This window comes from Dermacentor variabilis, chromosome 1 (genome assembly GCF_050947875.1).
Source record: "Dermacentor variabilis isolate Ectoservices chromosome 1, ASM5094787v1, whole genome shotgun sequence".
Taxonomy (NCBI): domain Eukaryota; kingdom Metazoa; phylum Arthropoda; class Arachnida; order Ixodida; family Ixodidae; genus Dermacentor; species Dermacentor variabilis.
Window position 1 is genome coordinate 87,242,630 of NC_134568.1, and position 18,358 is coordinate 87,260,987.

General features: G+C 43.5%; 2 protein-coding genes across 3 annotated transcripts in view; one reads left to right on the plus strand and one right to left on the minus strand.

Annotated features, from left to right (window-relative positions):
* LOC142580162 (F-box only protein 7-like) overlaps window positions 1–15,032 on the minus strand; it is a 69,976-nt gene extending 54,944 nt beyond the window's left edge. The window contains exons 1-3 of one of the 2 annotated variants that reach the window (XM_075691026.1): window positions 14,809–15,029; window positions 13,845–13,910; window positions 10,679–10,841 (exon numbers count right to left, since the gene is read on the minus strand). In XM_075691026.1, the coding sequence (XP_075547141.1) occupies window positions 10,679–10,841; window positions 13,845–13,910; window positions 14,809–14,861 (282 nt within the window). In that variant the 5' untranslated portion in view covers window positions 14,862–15,029. Of the gene's footprint in view, window positions 1–10,678; window positions 10,842–13,839; window positions 13,911–14,808 lie in introns of both variants that reach the window. The other variant, XM_075691029.1, reaches the window with a different exon arrangement.
* Window positions 15,033–15,350: 318 nt separating this feature from the next.
* The window catches only part of LOC142580174 (uncharacterized), a 49,980-nt gene continuing 46,972 nt past the window's right edge, over window positions 15,351–18,358 (plus strand). Inside the window, exons 1-2 of the mRNA XM_075691049.1 lie at window positions 15,351–15,799; window positions 17,150–17,275. Of these exons, the coding sequence (XP_075547164.1) occupies window positions 15,699–15,799; window positions 17,150–17,275 (227 nt within the window). The 5' untranslated portion in view covers window positions 15,351–15,698. The remainder of the gene's footprint in view (window positions 15,800–17,149; window positions 17,276–18,358) is intronic.

Here is an 18,358-nt window from a genome sequence, read left to right on the forward strand (position 1 = left end):
TGCCAGCATAGTGCAGGATGTAGAAGTGATAGGTAAGGTAAAGTGCAGTAATCATAGGTTAGTGAGGGCTAGGATTCACCTCAATTTGAACAGAGAAAGAGTAAAATTGGTCAAGAAAAAAACAGGTCAACTTAGAGGCAGTAAGGGCAGCAGCAGACAAATTTAGGCTGGTACTTGCAAATATGCAGCCTTAGAACAGCGAAATAATGATGATGACATAGAGGTAATGAATGAAACCGTAACGAGGCTGGCTTCAGAGGCAGCAATCGAAGTGGGAGGCAAGGCACCAAGACAACCTGTAGGCAAGCTCTCCAAAGTAACAAAGGACCTAATAAAAAAAACGACAAAGAATGAAAGTGTCCAACTCCAGAGATAAGATAGAATTCGCGGAACTGTCAAAACTGATCAACAAAGCGAAAATAAGTGATATTCAAAATTATAACTTGAGAAAGACTGAAGAAGCCGTAAAAAATTTACACAGCCTGAAATCAGTGAGAAGAAATTTGGCATAGGATAAACCAAGATGTATGCACTGAAAGATAAGCAGGTTAATATCATCAGCAATCTCGAAGGTATAATAAAAGCAGTGGAAGAATTCTATACTGACCTGTACAGTACCTAGAGGACTCTGGATTATTCTATTCGAAACAATAATGAACAGTATACAGAAACTCCTCCTATAACTAGAGATAAGGTCAAAAGGGCCTTGCAAGACATGAAACAGGGAGAAACGGCAGGAGAGGATGGAATAACAGTCAATTGAATCAAAGGTGGAGGAGACAGAATGCTAGGAAAACTGGTGGCTCTCTATACAAAGTCCCTATTGACTGCAAGGGTCCCAGAAAACTGGAAGAATGCAACCATTATACTAATCCACAAAAAGGGAGATGTTAAAGAACTGAAAAATCATAGGCCCATTAGCTTACTCCCAGTATTGTATAAAATATTCACCAAAATTATCTCCAATAGAACAAGGCCAACACTGGACTTTAGTCAACCGAGGGAACAGGCTGGCTTCAGGAAGGGATACTCTACAATGGATTACATCCATGTCATTAATCAGGTTATCGAGAAACCCGCAGAGTACAATAAGCCTCTCTATATGGCTTTCATAGATTATGAAAAAGCATTTGATTCAGTAGAGATACCAGTAGTCATAGAGGCATTGCATAATCAAGGAGTACAGACCGCTTACGTAAATGCCCTGGAAAATATCTACAGGGATTCCACAGCCACCTTAATTCTACACAAGTAGGAAGATACCTATAAAGAAAGGGGTCAGACAAGGAGACACAATCTCTCCAATGCTATTCACTGCGTGCTTGGAAGAAGTATTCAAGCTATTAAACTGGGAAGGTTCAGGAGTAAGGATCGACAGCGAATACCTCAGCAACCTTCGGTTTGCCGATGACATAGTTCTATTCAGCAACACTGCGGATCAGTTACACCAAATGATTGAGGACCTTAACAGGGAGACTGTAAGAGTGGGGTTGAAGATTAATATGCAGAAGACAAAGATAATGATAAATAACTGGGCAAGGGAACCAGAGTTCAAGATCACAAGCCAGCCTCTAAAGTCTGTGAAGGAATATGTTTACCTTGGTCAACTAATCACAGGGAACCCTGACCATGAGAAGGAAATTCAGAGAAGAATAAAAATGGGTTGTATCGCATACGGCAGACATCGTGAGCTCCTGACTGGGAGCTTACCGTTATCATTGAAAAGGAAGGTATACAATCAGTGCATTTTACCGGTCCTGACATATGGGGCAGATACTTGGTGACCGACAAAGAAGCTTGAGAACAAGTTAAGGACCACGCAAAGAGTGATGGAACGAAGAATTCTAGGCATAACTTTAAGAGACAGAAAGAGAGCAGTTTGGATCAAAGAGCAAATGGGTATATACAATATTCTAATAGGTACTAAGAGAAAAAAATGGCGAAAAAAAAGGTCATGTAATGCGCAGATTAGATAACCATTGGACCATCAGGGTGACAGAATGGATACCAAGAGAAGGGAAGCGCAGTAGAGGACAGCAGAAGACTAGGTGGTGCGACAAAATTAGGAAATTTGTGGGTGCTAGTTGGAATCGGTTGGCACAGGACAGGGGTAATTGGAGATCGCAGGAAGAGGCCTTCGTTATGGTGGCTATAAAGGGGAGGTGTGATGACCGCGGCGCCCTTCCCATAGAGAAGGGTGATCCCATTGTGCGTGACCGCCGCTAGGGCAATACAGAGCGCTGCCGCCCGGGGCGCCGTCAGCATTTCCGCGGAGACGGCGGAGAGAAGGCAACGAGTACAGCTATACAGCGCTTGGGCGCCGGATTTTCATGGTTTTGCTGCAGATTGTTGCGTGTGCTGCTTATTTATGACTGCTGTGGGCTGAATAAGATGCCTTCAATTTCAAAGAAAAAACTCAGAGGTGTTGCTTCGTGCCAGGGTTCGATTCCGGTTACAAATCTTGTTCAGAAAAAGTGTCCCTTTTCCGTGCGCCTACTTGCCAAGACTGTCGTTGCAGTGGGCACGTGCCATTCCAAGGGCCGACAAGCCGCTGCAGGAGAATTCCGCTGCTTGCGCAAAGCACTTTGGCGCAAGGTATGTGGTTCTACCATGTTAACGTATGTATAGCAGGCCAAATCTTTAGCTAGCTCATCTAAATGCTGTTTTTTTTTCTCCTTTCCAGCGCGCTACGACGGAACGAACTTGCGAAACAGTCGATGGTTACTCATGCTCACAAAGCTCGTGAAGATAGTATAGTCATTTGTTAGGTGCTAGCGCACAGCAAGTTACCACTCGCGCAGCCTAGTCAAAGATTTAGGCGGCTATACCTTACTGCTTTTAAAACACGTGGTACAAACACAAACAATGCTCTACAGCTGAAGTACGAGTAAGATGCACTCCTGGAAAATGAGAAGCAGGATGATGTATTCCCCATGGAGGCTGTTGAAGTGGCCGTGGACCATGCGGACTATGTTGAAAAACGAAGCGATGCTCGCGTGGTGTACTACATTGCAGCTACGTGGCCAGGAAGCGTGTTCTCTCAACTAGCTGTGCAGCATACAGGGATGCCTGCCTTGTGCAGAGAGACTGTGTCCCAAAAGAACTCGCAGCTGATGCCTGCAAAGAGTGGGACTTGGGTGGGCTTCTCTACCCGTTGGAGTCACTGTATCGTCTGATTCAAGCTTGAAATGAGGCTAACGTATGAATTTAGCAGAACGCATCTGCATTCTAAAGCTGCTTTCAGCATACTCGAGAAAGAGAGCACAAATGTGCCACAACTTGGTTGTGGGGAACATTGCCTGGAATTTACAAAATCAGGGGTCAGGTTTTTCTGCCTTGCCAGAATTCATTTTCTTTTAAAGAGCCTCAACCAGGAAATGAATGAGAAAAAAGGCAAAAGAACAAAGCCTTGCGTGATGCAAAGCAAGCAGCAGAATTGGTGAAGTACAATCTGCTTTATGCAATAAAGTTTGCTTGTCCAGAAACATGTTGCTTTTGTATATCTGGTTTTTGAATTGCAGTGAGAATGAAATGACTCCAGGACGTTGCACTACAAGGTATGTCATGATTTAATGCTGATTTGGCAGGTGTAAACCAACTTAAACGCTTTCGTACGTAATAACGCCCACAACTAAAAAAAAAAAACTTGTGGCAACAATAAACATCCCGGGTGATCCTAGCAGTTATCGCGTTGACCTCGGGGAAAAAAATACGATTGCAGATAACTCGTGCAAAGAGCATTATACGATAGATAAGGTCCCCGCTGATTTAATGGCTTTAATATGGCATTTCAAAAATGCCTGCTCACTTTCTGCCAGCAGAAAACTCGGTTGTGTTACCCCGTATTCGAAAACAGCATGATAACCGTAGCCCAATACAATCTTTGCGATGTTTAAAGGACTGCAGTATTAGCTAAAATTTATAAAAATCAGCAAAATGCGTTTCCACTACAGCATTCTCTCTGCACACGCAGAGGACGGCCGCGCGAGCTGATGGCGCCCCTGACGACAGCGCCGCCCTGCGGCATTCACGCGAACGGGGGCCAGTTTTTCTTGCCCGGTCATCACACCTCCCCTTTCTAGACACCATACCTTCGTCCTGCAGTGGACATAAATGATGATGATGATGATGATGATGATGATGATGATGATGATGCATATGGCAGGCATTCTCATCAAGTAATGAAAAGCATCTTGTCGCTATCTTGGGAAAAGAAAAGTATACAGTCAAACCTCAAAATAACAAAAATGGATATAATGAGGTAAATATAAAATTTGGTTGGCCATGCTATAATTTACCGCTATATAGCAGTAATTCTACTGCTATAATGAAATCGAAAATGTGGCACCCAATTCAGTATTAGTTATAGCCAAGCAAATTTTTGTTTGCAGGGGTTTCAAAATATTTATTTGGTAGCATTGAGAATGTCAAAAACAGCCACCAACGAAGTTTTCAACGCCGAATTTTTCGTACTTGCCTGCAGCACCGCCACTTACCCCTAGCGCTAAAATAATAATGACAGACATGGCCACCATGCACAAAGTTGCCGTTGTGTCAGCTGGCATGAGACCACAACTTTGGTTGCCGACTCCTGACAAAACGGCGCTGGTTAGGCCTAGCAGCCTAAGCAGTGTGGCCAGCAGAGTGGCCAGTGACAAGCCATCGCGGGAAGCTCGCCGCCAATATGTTGACACTCATAGGCCCTATCAGCGATAGCGCGTGAGATAAGACGCAAAGGCTAGACTGATGGCCGTAGCAGTGGAGTACGGTGCCCTTTTTGTAACTGCGACAATTGATCAACAGACAAAGAATAACTACATGTTTACTGTGCCACAATGCAAATGTCATGGAATATCGGTGAAGATAATCTTGCACAATTTTCCAAAGGCAAAGTTGTGAGCAATAAAGCTGCGGATTCCCTGGTACCAAATTGAGAAACTGAGTGCTCGCCGCGTTTTCACACAAGACGGGTGGGCAAGTATTGCGGTGAAGTTGCCATGGCGGGAATCTATATACCATTCCTCGCGCATTTTCTTGTTTACATGGGATCTAATGGCTGGAAAACGTATCGTGCAATCGCACTTTGGTGACGTACTGAACAGTGGTGCTGAAAAATTTTGTTTTTCAGGAACGTATGAACCGGTAAAAAATAAGCGTAACTTTATTGGCCATTCTTTATGTACTCGATTCTTCTTGCTCTGCCAACTTCGCTCCTTCGTCTCTCAACGAGATCGCAGGGAGAGGTGATGGAAGAGGTAACAAGATGATTGCTCCCAATCTGACCTAGGCGCAAGCTCAAGATCTTTACCGCGTCCTGGCATTCTATCGTGACACCTTTGATTTTGAAGGTCGCCCTCTAGGCCAAACATCTGTCATGAGTCATCGAATCAACACTGGTGACGCTAACCCTATACACCGGCATCGTTATAGTGTATCCCATCATGAACGTCAAGTCATCCAGAACAAGGTTAATAATAATAATATTTGGGGTTTTACGTGCCAAAACCACTTTCTGATTATGAGGCACGCCGTAGTGGAGGACTCCGGAAATTTTGACCACCTGGGGTTCTTTAACGTGCACCTAAATCTAAGCACACGGGTGTTTTCGCATTTCGCCCCCATCGAAATGCGGCCGCCGTGGCCGGGATTCGATCCCGCGGCCCAACACCATAGCCACTGAGCAACCACGGCGGGTATCCAGAACAAGGTTGACAACATTATTATAAAAGACGTCATCAAACCTTCGTCTAGCCCGTGTGGTTCTTGTGAAAAAGAAGGATGGCAGCTGGCATTTCTGTGTTATCGGAGTTTGAACATAATAACTTGTAAAGATGTCTACCCTTTGCCTCGCATCGATGACACCCTCGACTGTCTTCATGGAGCCCAATATTATTCATCCATCGACCTTCGGTCTGGCTATTGGCAGATTTCAGTCAACCCTATGGACCGCGAAAAAACTGCATTTATTATGCCAGATGACCTGTACCAATTCAAGGTCACGCTATTCGGACTATGCAAAGCCCCAGCAATTTTTGAAAGTATGATAGACTCTCTGCTGTGAGGACATAAGTGGTCCATCTGTCTATACTACTTGGACAATGTCATTGTTTACTCGCCTACATTTGACAGCCACCTCACCCATTTATCGGCTGTTCTGGTAGCCCTCCGTCGAGCCAATCTTCAGGTGAACTCTGCCGAGTACCGTTTTGGGCGACACCAAATAACTATGCTCAGTGACCTTGTTAATGCTGCCATTGTTCAACCAGACCCCGACAAAGTGCGAACAGTGCCATGCTCAGCCAGAGACGTCCGAAGTTTCGTACGATTATGTTTAGACCTTACTTGTTTGGCCGAACTTTTTCTGTGATTACAAACCATCCTGCCCTCTGCTGGCTCTCATCGCTCAAGCATCCGTCTAAATGTCTCGGCCACGGGGCACTACGGCTCCAAGAATAGTCGCTTGTTATGCACTACAAATCTGGACGACGATTGCACCGAGACACAGATTGCTTGTCACGTCACCCTGTCGATACTCCCAACCTCATTGATGCTGAATCAGATGCATGCATACTGTCTATCCTTGCTTCAGATGATATCCCCACCAAACAGCGACGAGACGCATCTTTACGGCTCATTATCAACCATCTGACCGCTCCATCACCAGACCATTCTGTTCACCTGTTTGAGCTACATGACAACATTCTGTATCGTTTTAATCTTGGCTCAGATGACCCAGAGCTTCTGCTTGTGCTACCTTGCCATCTATGCTTCAGTGTTCTTCACCAGCTTCATGATGTACCAAATGCTGGTCACCTAGGCGTCTCGCGTACATACACCTGCATCCAGTGTCGTTTTTTTTTTTTTTGCCTGGCGTAAACCGTTTAGTGCACTGCTATGTCACTGCTTGTGAACGCTGCCAATGTCCCAAGTGCCCTTGACCACTGCCTGCAGGCCAGCTACAACCTATTGATATCCCTGCAGAGCCATTCTTCCGCATTGGCTTGGACCTCCTAGGCCCTTTCTTTATGTCCATCTTGGGAAATGAATCGGTTGTGGTCGCGACAGACTACGTCACATGCTTCTCCCTCACCAGGGCTCTGCCGACAAGCTGTTCCACAGACATCACTGACTTTCTGCTCCACGACATAATTCTACATCATGGCGCCCCTCGGCAGCTCATCACTGACCGCGGGAGGTACTTCCTCTTACAAGTGTTAGATGACATCCTTCATGCCTGCTCCACTGAACATAAGGTCACCGCCACTTATAATCCACAGACGAATGGGCTGACCGAGCACCTGAACCGACCGCTAACTGAGATGCTGGCCTTTTATGTTTCACCTGATCACCGTGACTGGGGCAGCACATTAACATTTGTTACTTTCACATACAATTCATCATGGCATGGCACCGCTGGATGTTCACCGTTTTATTTACTGTTTGGCCAACATCCTGCATTGCCATTTGAGACTCTCCTTCCGTCAGCTCCTCACTCGCCTACTGAATATGTCAGTGATGTCCTTGCTCGAGCCCATGCAGCTAGTCAACTTGCCCACGACCGACTCTGTGCTTCACAAGACTCCCAAAAGTCCCGTTATGACAGCCAACACAGAAGTGCGCACTTCACGCCTGGCTCTCTGATCCTCCAATGGTCGTCATGCCACTATGTCGGCCAATCAGAGAAGCTCCTCCCACGTTACACCGGGCCCTACAAGGTGCTGTGTCAACTCAGTATCGTCAATTACGAGATTATACCCCAGGGCCGTGCTTCTTCGACCTCCTCGCTACCAAGTGATGTTGTTCAAGCTTCCTGGCTGAAGTCATATTGGCCTTCTAGTTCCTCACCTTCGTAGCAAGCGCCAGGATGGTGCTTCTACCGCCGGAGGGTGATGTTACGGAGCAATCAATGCATGGATGAGCGTGAGGTTTGGCAGAGCGGTGAAGACGACGATGAGGGCACTTGTATGTGGGCCGGATCATACATCTTCTCTTGCCCTAGCTTTCTTCGTAAATATTTTGTAAATATAACCTTCGCCTACATCTCACCTCCATCACAATATAATACATAAACGACTAGAGTTCTGTTAGAGCAATAGAATAGTTATATAAGGAAGGGAAATGCAGTTGAGGATGGCAAAGGATTAGGTGGTATGATGAGATTAGGAAATTTGCAGGCACAGTATGCTGTTGCAGGATGCAAGACAGGAGTAATTAAAGATTGCTGCCAGACGACTTTGTTGCAGTAGCCATAAAATAGGCTGATGAATTGATGATGTTGAGCAAAGGACTGCAAGCCTATACCTCCCAACTAACACTGAAAGCCACACTAACACTTCACATTCAATAACTATGCTCTATCTGGTGAGTACCGTATTTACACGATTGTAAGTCGACCCCTTTTTTCAAATTTGAAAGTCTGAAGTTGGGGGGTCGACTTACAATCGAAACCAAAACATGGCCCCGCCAAAAAAAGCCATACCAACGAGAGCTACAATGCAGTTACAATTTTATGTTTGCTCTATGGCCCTACCCGTATCTTTTCGCTATCCCGTGTGTTTGTTCGCTTTTCGGAAGGGTTTTTTAACATTTTTGAGAGTCTTACAGTGCACGCAACACTCATGGGGGGGTGTCGATAGTTGATAAAAGCGCCGCTGTTCCCATTTGCGGCGGCACCCTCAGAACGGCGGCGCTTGCAGGGAGTATCGGTAGTTCATGGAAGAGCAGACACCGCTCGTGGGTTTCTCTTTCTCTGTTTAAAGGCATTGGTATTAATTTGACTAACTTCTTGACGCGCTCCACTTCGGCTACGTGCTACTTCTACGCTTCCCCAGTCGTCATGAGTGCCGGAAGCCCACTAATTTTTCGGCACTCGTTCACAGCAGCGTTCAAGAGGGCTGCCATCCTTTACGCCGAAGAAACAAATCACTGCGCAGCGGGCCGCAATTTCGATGTTTCTAAACGGGTGGTGCAAGAGTGGTGACTGCAGCGAAGCGAAATTTTCACCTGTGTGACGGCAAGTGAGAAATTTCCCACGTGCCGAAGTATGGACGCTTTCCGGAGCTGTAGGCTAAACTTGCGGCGTACGTCGCTGAAATGCATGATCGGTCCCTGCCAGTGAAGTGCGACGTGGTCATGAAATAAGCCCGGACCTCCGCCTTAATTTTAAGGTTCTGCTCCGCCGTGAGTACAACGAGTGGCTGGCGGCAGAAGACTGCGAAATTACGCCAACCGGACCTGCCAAAAGAGCCTCCCTGACGGCTGCGTGTGGTTGGGTGCATTTGGCGTGGGCTGCTGTTTTGCAAGATGTCCTGGTGCGGTCGTTTGCCAAATTTGAAATTTCGCTGGACCACGACGCGCTGTGGGACCGCAGCAACGATGACAATGGCAGCACTAGTGAAGACGAGTAGTCCAATGACCATGTCAGCTACTAATAAATTTTCGTTATCGAATGCGCCCTCGGGTTTTTTTTTTTTTTTTTCCGGTCAAGCGATATCGGGGGGTCGACTTACATTCGAGTCGACTTACAATCGTGTAAATACGGTAGGTTTCACGAATTTAACAATTGTTCTGATGCTCCTTCTTGCCCTTCATGTTGCATGTTTCAAACTGCTTCTTTCACGAAGCAAGTGTACCAACTCACCCAGTTATCTATCCTTTTGTTATGGATAGCTTGAATGTATTGCTATGTTATATTGTTGTCATGAAATGCTACGTCTCATTTGCTGTAGACCGTTTGTAATAGTATTTCTTGCAATGGGTCCAATACTAGCCTAGTTGGCTATGGACTTACATGGCTTCACACAAATGTCTTGAACTTTGTTATAAATGAAATTAAAATTAACTTGTAAAATTTAACGTACCAAAACCACACAGTGGGTTATGAGGGATCGTATAGTAGAGAGCTTTCGATTAATTTCGACCTCTCGTGTTGCATTAACGTGTACATGAAGCACAGTACACAAGTATTTTTGCATCTTGCCTTTAACAGAATGCATCCATTGCAGCCTGAAATCACACCCACGACCTCGGGATCAGCAGCAGAACGTCATGGCAACTCAGTCACCACCAGTATATTTAAATGAAATAATAATAATAATAATAATAATAATAATAATAGTAGATGATGATGATAAAAGTTCCAACTACCAAAGGTCTGTTTATGTCTATAATTTTGTTTTTGCAATAATGTAAGTACTAATAAGTAAATACTTGTAAGTACTAATAATGTAAATATTAATATCGCTACTTGCTAGAAAGTTTGATCAAACCAATTCATTATATATGTATATATAAATTAACACAATGATGGGACTACCAGTAGCAGTCATGACTATCAATCATTTCGAATGCAAACATATTTTTGTTCTCGCAGTTACTATCTGAGGTTGCTTTCAATTCAAGCCATGCAGATGCTGTACATTAGAGACCGAGATTATTCATGTCCCAACAACTACTCCAAGTTTCAAAGGTGTACCCACACCAAGTTCTTTCTGAAAAGTCACTCTGCTCTTTTTACATTTTGTTAAGTACAGATAGAAAAATTTCAGCTGTTATGATTCTTGCTTAAAATCATAGCGCTGATCTTGCTTGTTAAGTCAAAACAGTATAGCAACACAGTCAAAACAGGAAAAAAAGAGGACTCAAAAGAAAATCAGGCAAATTATAATGAAATGCTTACTTCTAGCTCAAACCCAACTTCAGTCATGAGCACATGGACTGCCAGGGCCAGAGCTTCACGGGGATGGTTTATGTTGCACGTCATGTGCAAATCTTCCAACTGCTTCGGGAGCGGCATGGTGAAATCTTGTACCTGGTAGCAATATTGTGGTCGTGCTTGTTCCCTACATTATGAAGTAATGAAAAAGTAGTAGTTGAAAAGAAATCTTTAAACAAAATTATTTTGTTCAATCTAATCACACAAATCATGAAAACGCAAACAAGACAGAAGTTCACAGGAAGATCAAGGCTTTTAGTGATGAGCAGCAGTTGAACAAGGAATGTCGCAGAAGCCAACATTTCGACAAGGGGTTGTTGAAAGGCACTGATAAAGACAAGTCCCTCTGCTGAAATGTTCAGCAGCAGTCTATATTCTACCACTGTTTATCAACCCGTCAAATTGGAAACTTACCAAACGCTAGCTTAGCAAACAAAAAAACCACAATTAGGTGTATCCATAACAAGACAAATTATTGCCACAAGACTACTTAAATGTTGCAGCTGCTGTATTTGGTTGCATGGCATTCAATGAAGTAATAGAAACATTCTCAAACATAAAGAGACATTTATTAAAATTCAGCTTTACTGCAGTGCTGCCTGCAAGCAACACAAAGGAAATGTTAAGCCATACACTGCATGTTGTCGAATATAGAAAAAGACATTAGTCTAGCTTTGGTGATGGCAAGATATGTGCCTAGCTTCAGTCTTTCAGTTTTCTAGTTATAACAAAACTGTATCATTTCCCCTGGTCGAATACGCATGACATCTTGCAATACTATGGTGAAATTAAAGATTAACTGAAACAAAATTTTGATCACTACAACCGCATATCCTCAGATGCCACAATAAGCCAGCACTTCACTAGTGGCACATGCCACAATAAGCAACAGCACTTCTCTAGTGGCACAAACTACATCCTACAGGTATACTTTGAATAACCACAACTGAAATGAAAGATATCCAAAGGAAGTCTTTTTTTTTTCAAGAAATATCCTACGTATAGCTAGTCTGCTACGAGCCCTATCTCCTACTTATAACCATGGCGTAACATGAAGGATGGACTTGTGCAGAACATTTCTTTCTTGATATTAGCATTAGTAAATTCCCAGAATAATTCAGCTTCACAGAACACAAACACTGCCATTTTATTATATATTAAAGTAGGCTCAGCCTTTCATAGATCTTGGCTGCGAATGTTGTAATGATGCTCTGCACTCGCTTTTCTATGCCACTCTTATCATCCATTGTTTACAGTTGGCTGATCCCATTGATAATGCAAGCAGAACATTGTAGCTTGTTCTGACCGCTGAGTAAGCATGAAAAGCACGAAGAGGAATAGCATCAAAAAAGGCATCACTACAAAATCACAGCCATGTTTTCAACCGATAGGAGAGAGGGCCCCATCAGGCATTGTCGTCTCTCGCACCTTCTCCTAAGTGTGTAACAAGTCACATTTGCACAAATGTTAATTTCAATTCAAAAACGAAATTAAAAACTAGCAGCAGACCTGCAGATACATAGTCTACAGCTAATGTAGTACATGAAATATACAAAATATTGGCCTTGTGAGTATTTTTCAACTGTTACAAAAGTTACACCATGCTAGAAAAAAAAAATAATGTGGATTTTGCTTCACTTCACATTAGCCATGATGATGCTCATGCTATGTGGAGAAGCGGTTGTTCCATAATGGTAATAAATACGTATACATCACTAATCACAAAAGAATTCTTTGATGCTGACACCTTGCAATTGGCAAGCTTCTGTTTCTCCCCCCCCCTATTTTTTGTTTTTTGTTTTCTGAACTCGAATAGATTTTTGAAGCAATGATTGTCACGGCGGGGAGAATGTCCACTACCACTGCACTTGGTTGAACATTCTTCATCAAGGCTGGTATTTTGTAGCACAGCCTTATCCGATGCTAATGCCTTTCGATGCTTTTTGCATTTGTAAGTGGCCACATTTGACACTCTGCCGTGAGCAGAGCGTCGCTTCACCACTCACGAACATGAAAAGCACCAAAAGGCATTAGCATTGGGAAAAGGCATCGCTAGAAAATCACAACCGAGCTTTGAAAGCAGGCTGGATAGACAGGCACCTTGAGCAACTGCTGGAACTTCCAGGTACTATGTCTGGTAAATCTAATAACGATTATACTATTTGCAGAGGCTATGCTGAAACTGAAAATATCAAATCACTAGGCAAGCTGTTGCACAGGGTTATAGCTTCACATGGTAAAAAGCATTTCATATAGTGCCTTGTACTTATGTTACTGAAAGCCAAATGAATAAAAGCAATAGAGAGGCAACAAGAACAGAATTGCATTCATATTATCGGGAAATAAGAAAAATGAGCAACTCTAAGCATGTGCTAAAGTTTGATGCATTTGTAAAGCGATGTAGCAGTTGTAGCTGAAAATCAGATAGTCCAGAAGAGTCTGCCCAGCCTTCCCTGCTACTGTAAAAAAATTAGCTAAATTAGCCAAAGTGATAATTTGCATTTTCCAATTTGGCAAATGCAACATGACTGAGGAAAGTTTTAACAATGCCTTCAGTTAAGTTTTTTAGACTCCCAATGCTGGCAAAAATTGACAAATGCTATGAAAATTGAAAATGCAGTCTTCATGCTGCATACTGAATGTAGTTCTCTGCAGAATAATTTAGATGTTTGTTTGTCAGCATGTTAAAATAAGCTATCCGTTCCCAAAGACATAGTACAAAACGGTCTAAGCAACACTCAAGGGATGCATTTCTGAAGAAATGTTTGCTGTATACTACCAAGAATTATGGGGGGGGCTTCAGAAATATGGGCCACCTAGGGTTCTTCAACGTGCACCTAAATCTATGTATACTACAGCATTGTTCATCTTATGCCATGCTACACTGGCCAAAATGGCCCTTTGCTACCGGCTGAAACAGAGGCCCACTGGTACTACAACGCCGAAATGAAACGCAAACACAACAGAATAAACCAGAAGGCAAAGCTGATACTTGGGTTAAGTTAGTTGACATTTATTTTGATTATTACAGCACAGCACACCACACAGGATGACTTGAAGCACTCATGAACAGTAATGAATTGCAACTCAATTTTATTTAAAGGCACACAGAAATATATATATACCTTACTTTGGAACCCAGACGCAGAACTGACCATGCACGGGTGTAGCTGTTTGTTGCTTGTACTGTTGACGTCTGGGCAACAGAGTAAGATGCATACATAAATGTTGTTGAGGTTTCAAATAATCATGTCGCGAGTCCGCAGCTGCCCCGTGTGCTTACTGCGCTGCAATCATCAGGATAAATATAATTCCTTTCAACATTCACAAGTGTGCGACAGTGGTGTGATGATAGACATTTTGGAGCTAGAGGGCATATAGCAGCACTCAAATAAGCAAGGATCGCAGATTGCAATTTGAGGCATTTAAACGCAAGAAGCGCTGCGCTCTAGTTTCTTACCGTTCGCATTAAATTCCGGCGTGGTAATACACACACATCTCAGCGATTAAAATGCCGTGGCTATCGCGCAGCGTGAAATAGGGGCGACGACACTGCAAAAGCGTCTTTTCTTTTTCTTTTTTCTTCAATTGCTGCTTTAAATAACGTAAATGCATCCACACATTCCAGTGTAAGGCCACAACCGTTTAAGGCCACTATCAATCAGATCTGGTGCAGCAAGTCAATGGTCAATGCGACTTTGCGGGAAGAACAAACAGCACAGTTCAAAACGAATTTACGCGTCACGCAGGCAGTACGAATGCAAAACGTGTTCGTGAAAGGCTTCAACTTCGATTAACGACGAACCGATGTTGATGGCTCACAATGATTGCAATGGTAGTTCTTGTAACTCGTAAAGACATAGCGAAAGTTAGCAAAAGTGGATTTATCGCACATGCAAGCTTAACGCCGATGTCGAAAATGACACATGGAATAAAGGCTATTGCGCATGAATGTCATCCGCGCCCCTAAGAATGATTCAAGTGAATGGTTTTCAAAAGAACGCAGGAAGCTAGGTGATCTAATGTAACTGTGGACGTAGTAGAGTACGTTTTCTACAAAAGCGAAAGTATTCATATGTGCAGTGTTTACGTACCTCATCACTGACACAGCTTTCGTTCCAAACATGCCAGCCCCTTGGCTTGACATGGAGAGACCTTTGCAGAAGTTACCACATTTAAAATTACGTATGTCTTCTCTTCTCAGGCCGCCCAAGGTTGGAGTTCTTAGTGCAAATTTTTTGCTGCAGACTATAGCAGCAGCACCGAATTCATTTGCGCAGCACGGGAGACTGAAGCATGGCGGGAGCACGCGGTTCGGTTGCCAGTTTCGTTTTTGTTTCTCAAGTCCCTAGATTTTCTGCTTAAGCAAAAAATATCTAGGGACTTAAGCTCAACTGGCTGCGTATATTAAGGAAAATAAATTTTTACAACCAGCGCTTTATATTATTAGCCTGGCATATTTTATTTATAACTATTTTAGTGAAACACAGAAGTGCTCTCATGGGCAATTGTTCCACATTTGGTGGAAGCCTGGCATATTTCATTTATAACTATTTTAGTGAAACATAGAAATGCCATATGGAAATGCTCTCATGGGCAATGGGTCCACATTTGGTGGAAGAAACGTTAGTTGAACTGTGTTGCGTATTGTTGCAATTCGAACTACCTCATAAGTTTTACTGGGATCCACAAAATTTTTACAATAAAAATTATTGGTAAAATTATTGCCACAAATGTTGAGCCAATGAACAGACTGGGTGGTATTAAGGGAGTCAATCGCTATAGAGAACTCAATCGGGATCGAAAGTGCCCCGTGTGAACAGGGTATAAGCCAGGATGTGACTGTAACAAAAGAAAGGCCATGAGGGGATACGGACAGACCAGCCCATACAGAAGTTCCTTCGCGAAGAAAGACCGCACGCATTAATTTAAATAATATGCCGTAAACGGCAAACCGTGCGATAACAACATTACCCATCTCGGGATGTACCTCGACAATCCCGGCCACGGCGACTGCATTTCGATGGGGGCGAAATGCAAAAACACCCGTGTACTTGGATTTAGGTGCAGGTTAAAGAACCCCAGGTAATCGAAATTATTCAGGAGTCGGACTCCACTAAGGCGTATTTCATAATCAAGTGATTTTGGCACATAAAACCCCATAATTTAATTGGGTCTGTTCTTGTGACTATGTGTATATTTGGTCAAATGTGCATAGGGCAGACTGGCCAGTGCCTCAACATGTGCCATAATTCACTTCAGAGACCAGTATGTTGTCCCCACTTGACCATGCATTGAAGCGACTGGGGCTGTGTACCGTATTTAGACTGTTCATCTGTTTTGTTCACCTACGGCAACCAATTGACAAAAAAATGGGCGAGGAATACCATGTAAAAAAAAATTTTTTATATGGTATTGTACGGTACAGATTGGGGCCATTGATGGCCCCAGTCTGTTTACTGAATTCTCTGCAACCTCCAGTAATAACAAATTTGCTTGTTGCGACTAGTTTCAGGCAATTAAAGAGTCACACCAAAAATAGGTGCCTTCATAGGGAGATGATGCCAGTTTGATGCATTGCCTGTACCATAAGCACCGCCAAGACGGATGCTGCCACTATTGGCATCACCATTGCAGCCACCAGTATGGCCAGGTGTGTTGCGTAATGACCAGCCAAGTTCATATATTATCCGGCAAAGGCTAATTTCACTAACAATATGACGAAAGTTTGCTCCCATATGAATGTACACGCTTCATTGGGATCAAATTAACTGAAATATCAAATTAAGAGGAGTTGAATTAACAGATGGAGACTTTAATAGGCTATCGAGTGTGTATATTCTAGGGGGGACTGACAGCACGCAATTCACCATGCCATTAGGGTGTAGAAAACTGTGCTGCACATATCGCACTTGTGTGATTGACAAGTGCACACTTAAGGAAGGAAAGGGCATGGCCAATAGGCCAAAAAATTTCTAAATGTTTTTGCGTGATTATTTAGTCCTAAATATGGTGTGCTGACCACATGTACAACACTGTGTACAGCAGAATCCCCCATTGTTTTCTTGCAATTCATGATTGTGAAACTAAGTCGACAATATTGTACATTGTCATTTACATATTAATTTGTTTTGATAATTGTCACATCAGCAACTGATTTCAGGGAGAGCACTCCAGTTTGTTCCATTATTGATTACCGTTCTTTTTTTGCTATTTGTGTGTATCTTTTCTTTATGTTTTAGGTTTTATAAAGCATTTTCTACTGGTTTTTTGTGACTTCATAATTAAGGTTGTACTTAACTTACGTGTTGCTTATTATGTATGTATCAGTCTGAAAGCCATTCCAAAGATGTGCCATTGCCCCACAAGCAGCTGCCAGAGCAGGTGCTGGTATCACAGCCATTGCCGCCACAAAAACCACTCCTGCTTCCACAGCTCCATGAGCAACTGTCAGAGGAGATGCCAGTGCCATAGCCAACGCTGCCACAGCAACCACTCCTGCTTCCACAGCAACAACCGGACATGGTTACCGATGCTGTTCCTGCAGAAGACACCAGCCAGGTATGTATAGCAGAAAAATTTTCCTTAATTAACCCTTAATTTGGGATTTATAAGTTGCAGATTCTATGACAATTTGATTTTGCTCAACAATTTGCTCACACTTTGTAACTAGTAAAAAAAACCTAGTGCCTTTTCTTATGATTCTGACATTTGGGATGTTACCTCTGAAGTTACAAAATAAGATATGATCTCAGAGGTTAGAAAATGTTGTGCTGAAACATATGAGCTAACGGTGTTGCAATAGCTCATACCACTTTGCATGTATTCAGAACTGTGTAGTCACCATCCATGATTGCATCGATAGCCACCACTGTTTCATTCGCAGCGGTTGCAGCGTGCGATAGTTTTCTTTGGCTCAGTCCAACGCGCACGCACTGTCACAAGCGCAGCTTTAAGCGGTCAAGGATGAAGAGTTATTCTACCGTGGCCTGCACGCTGGCTTCCATTCAGCCAGCTACATTGCAATGGACACACAATCCGTTTCCAACCAGGTCATTGACAAAAACGTTAAAACAAGAGACGTTCGAGGCATCCTAGCCCTCGATCTCACGAAAGCATTCGACACCGTCTCACACCGCTTCGTACTGGAGTCTGTGGCAGGCCTCGGCCTCGGTCAGAGATTTCAGGCGTACGTACGCTCCTTCCTAAAAGACAGAGAAGCCCGACTGTGAGTCTCACAACTTAAGTCGGACCCCTACACGCGGGGCTCCATCGGAACACCGCAAGGCTCAGTCATCTCTCCATTACTATTTAATATAGTGATGAAGGGACTTGCAGGCAAACTACGGAACATCCCAAACGTAAACTGCGCTCTATACGCAGATGACATTACGATCTGGAGCCCGGGAGGCTCCCTGGAAGACATGGAGCAGGCATTACAGTCTGCCCTAGATGCCACAGAAGAGTACCTACTAGACACAGGAATGAAACTAACCTCCAAGAAATAGGAACTCTTACTATTTCGCAAGTCTTGCCAAGGAGTCCGCTACCTAACTCCTCTAGACGAACTTCCGATCGCACTACACACAAGAGACGGACAACAGATTCCGCGAGTCAACCAAATACGCATTCTTGGGCTCCTAA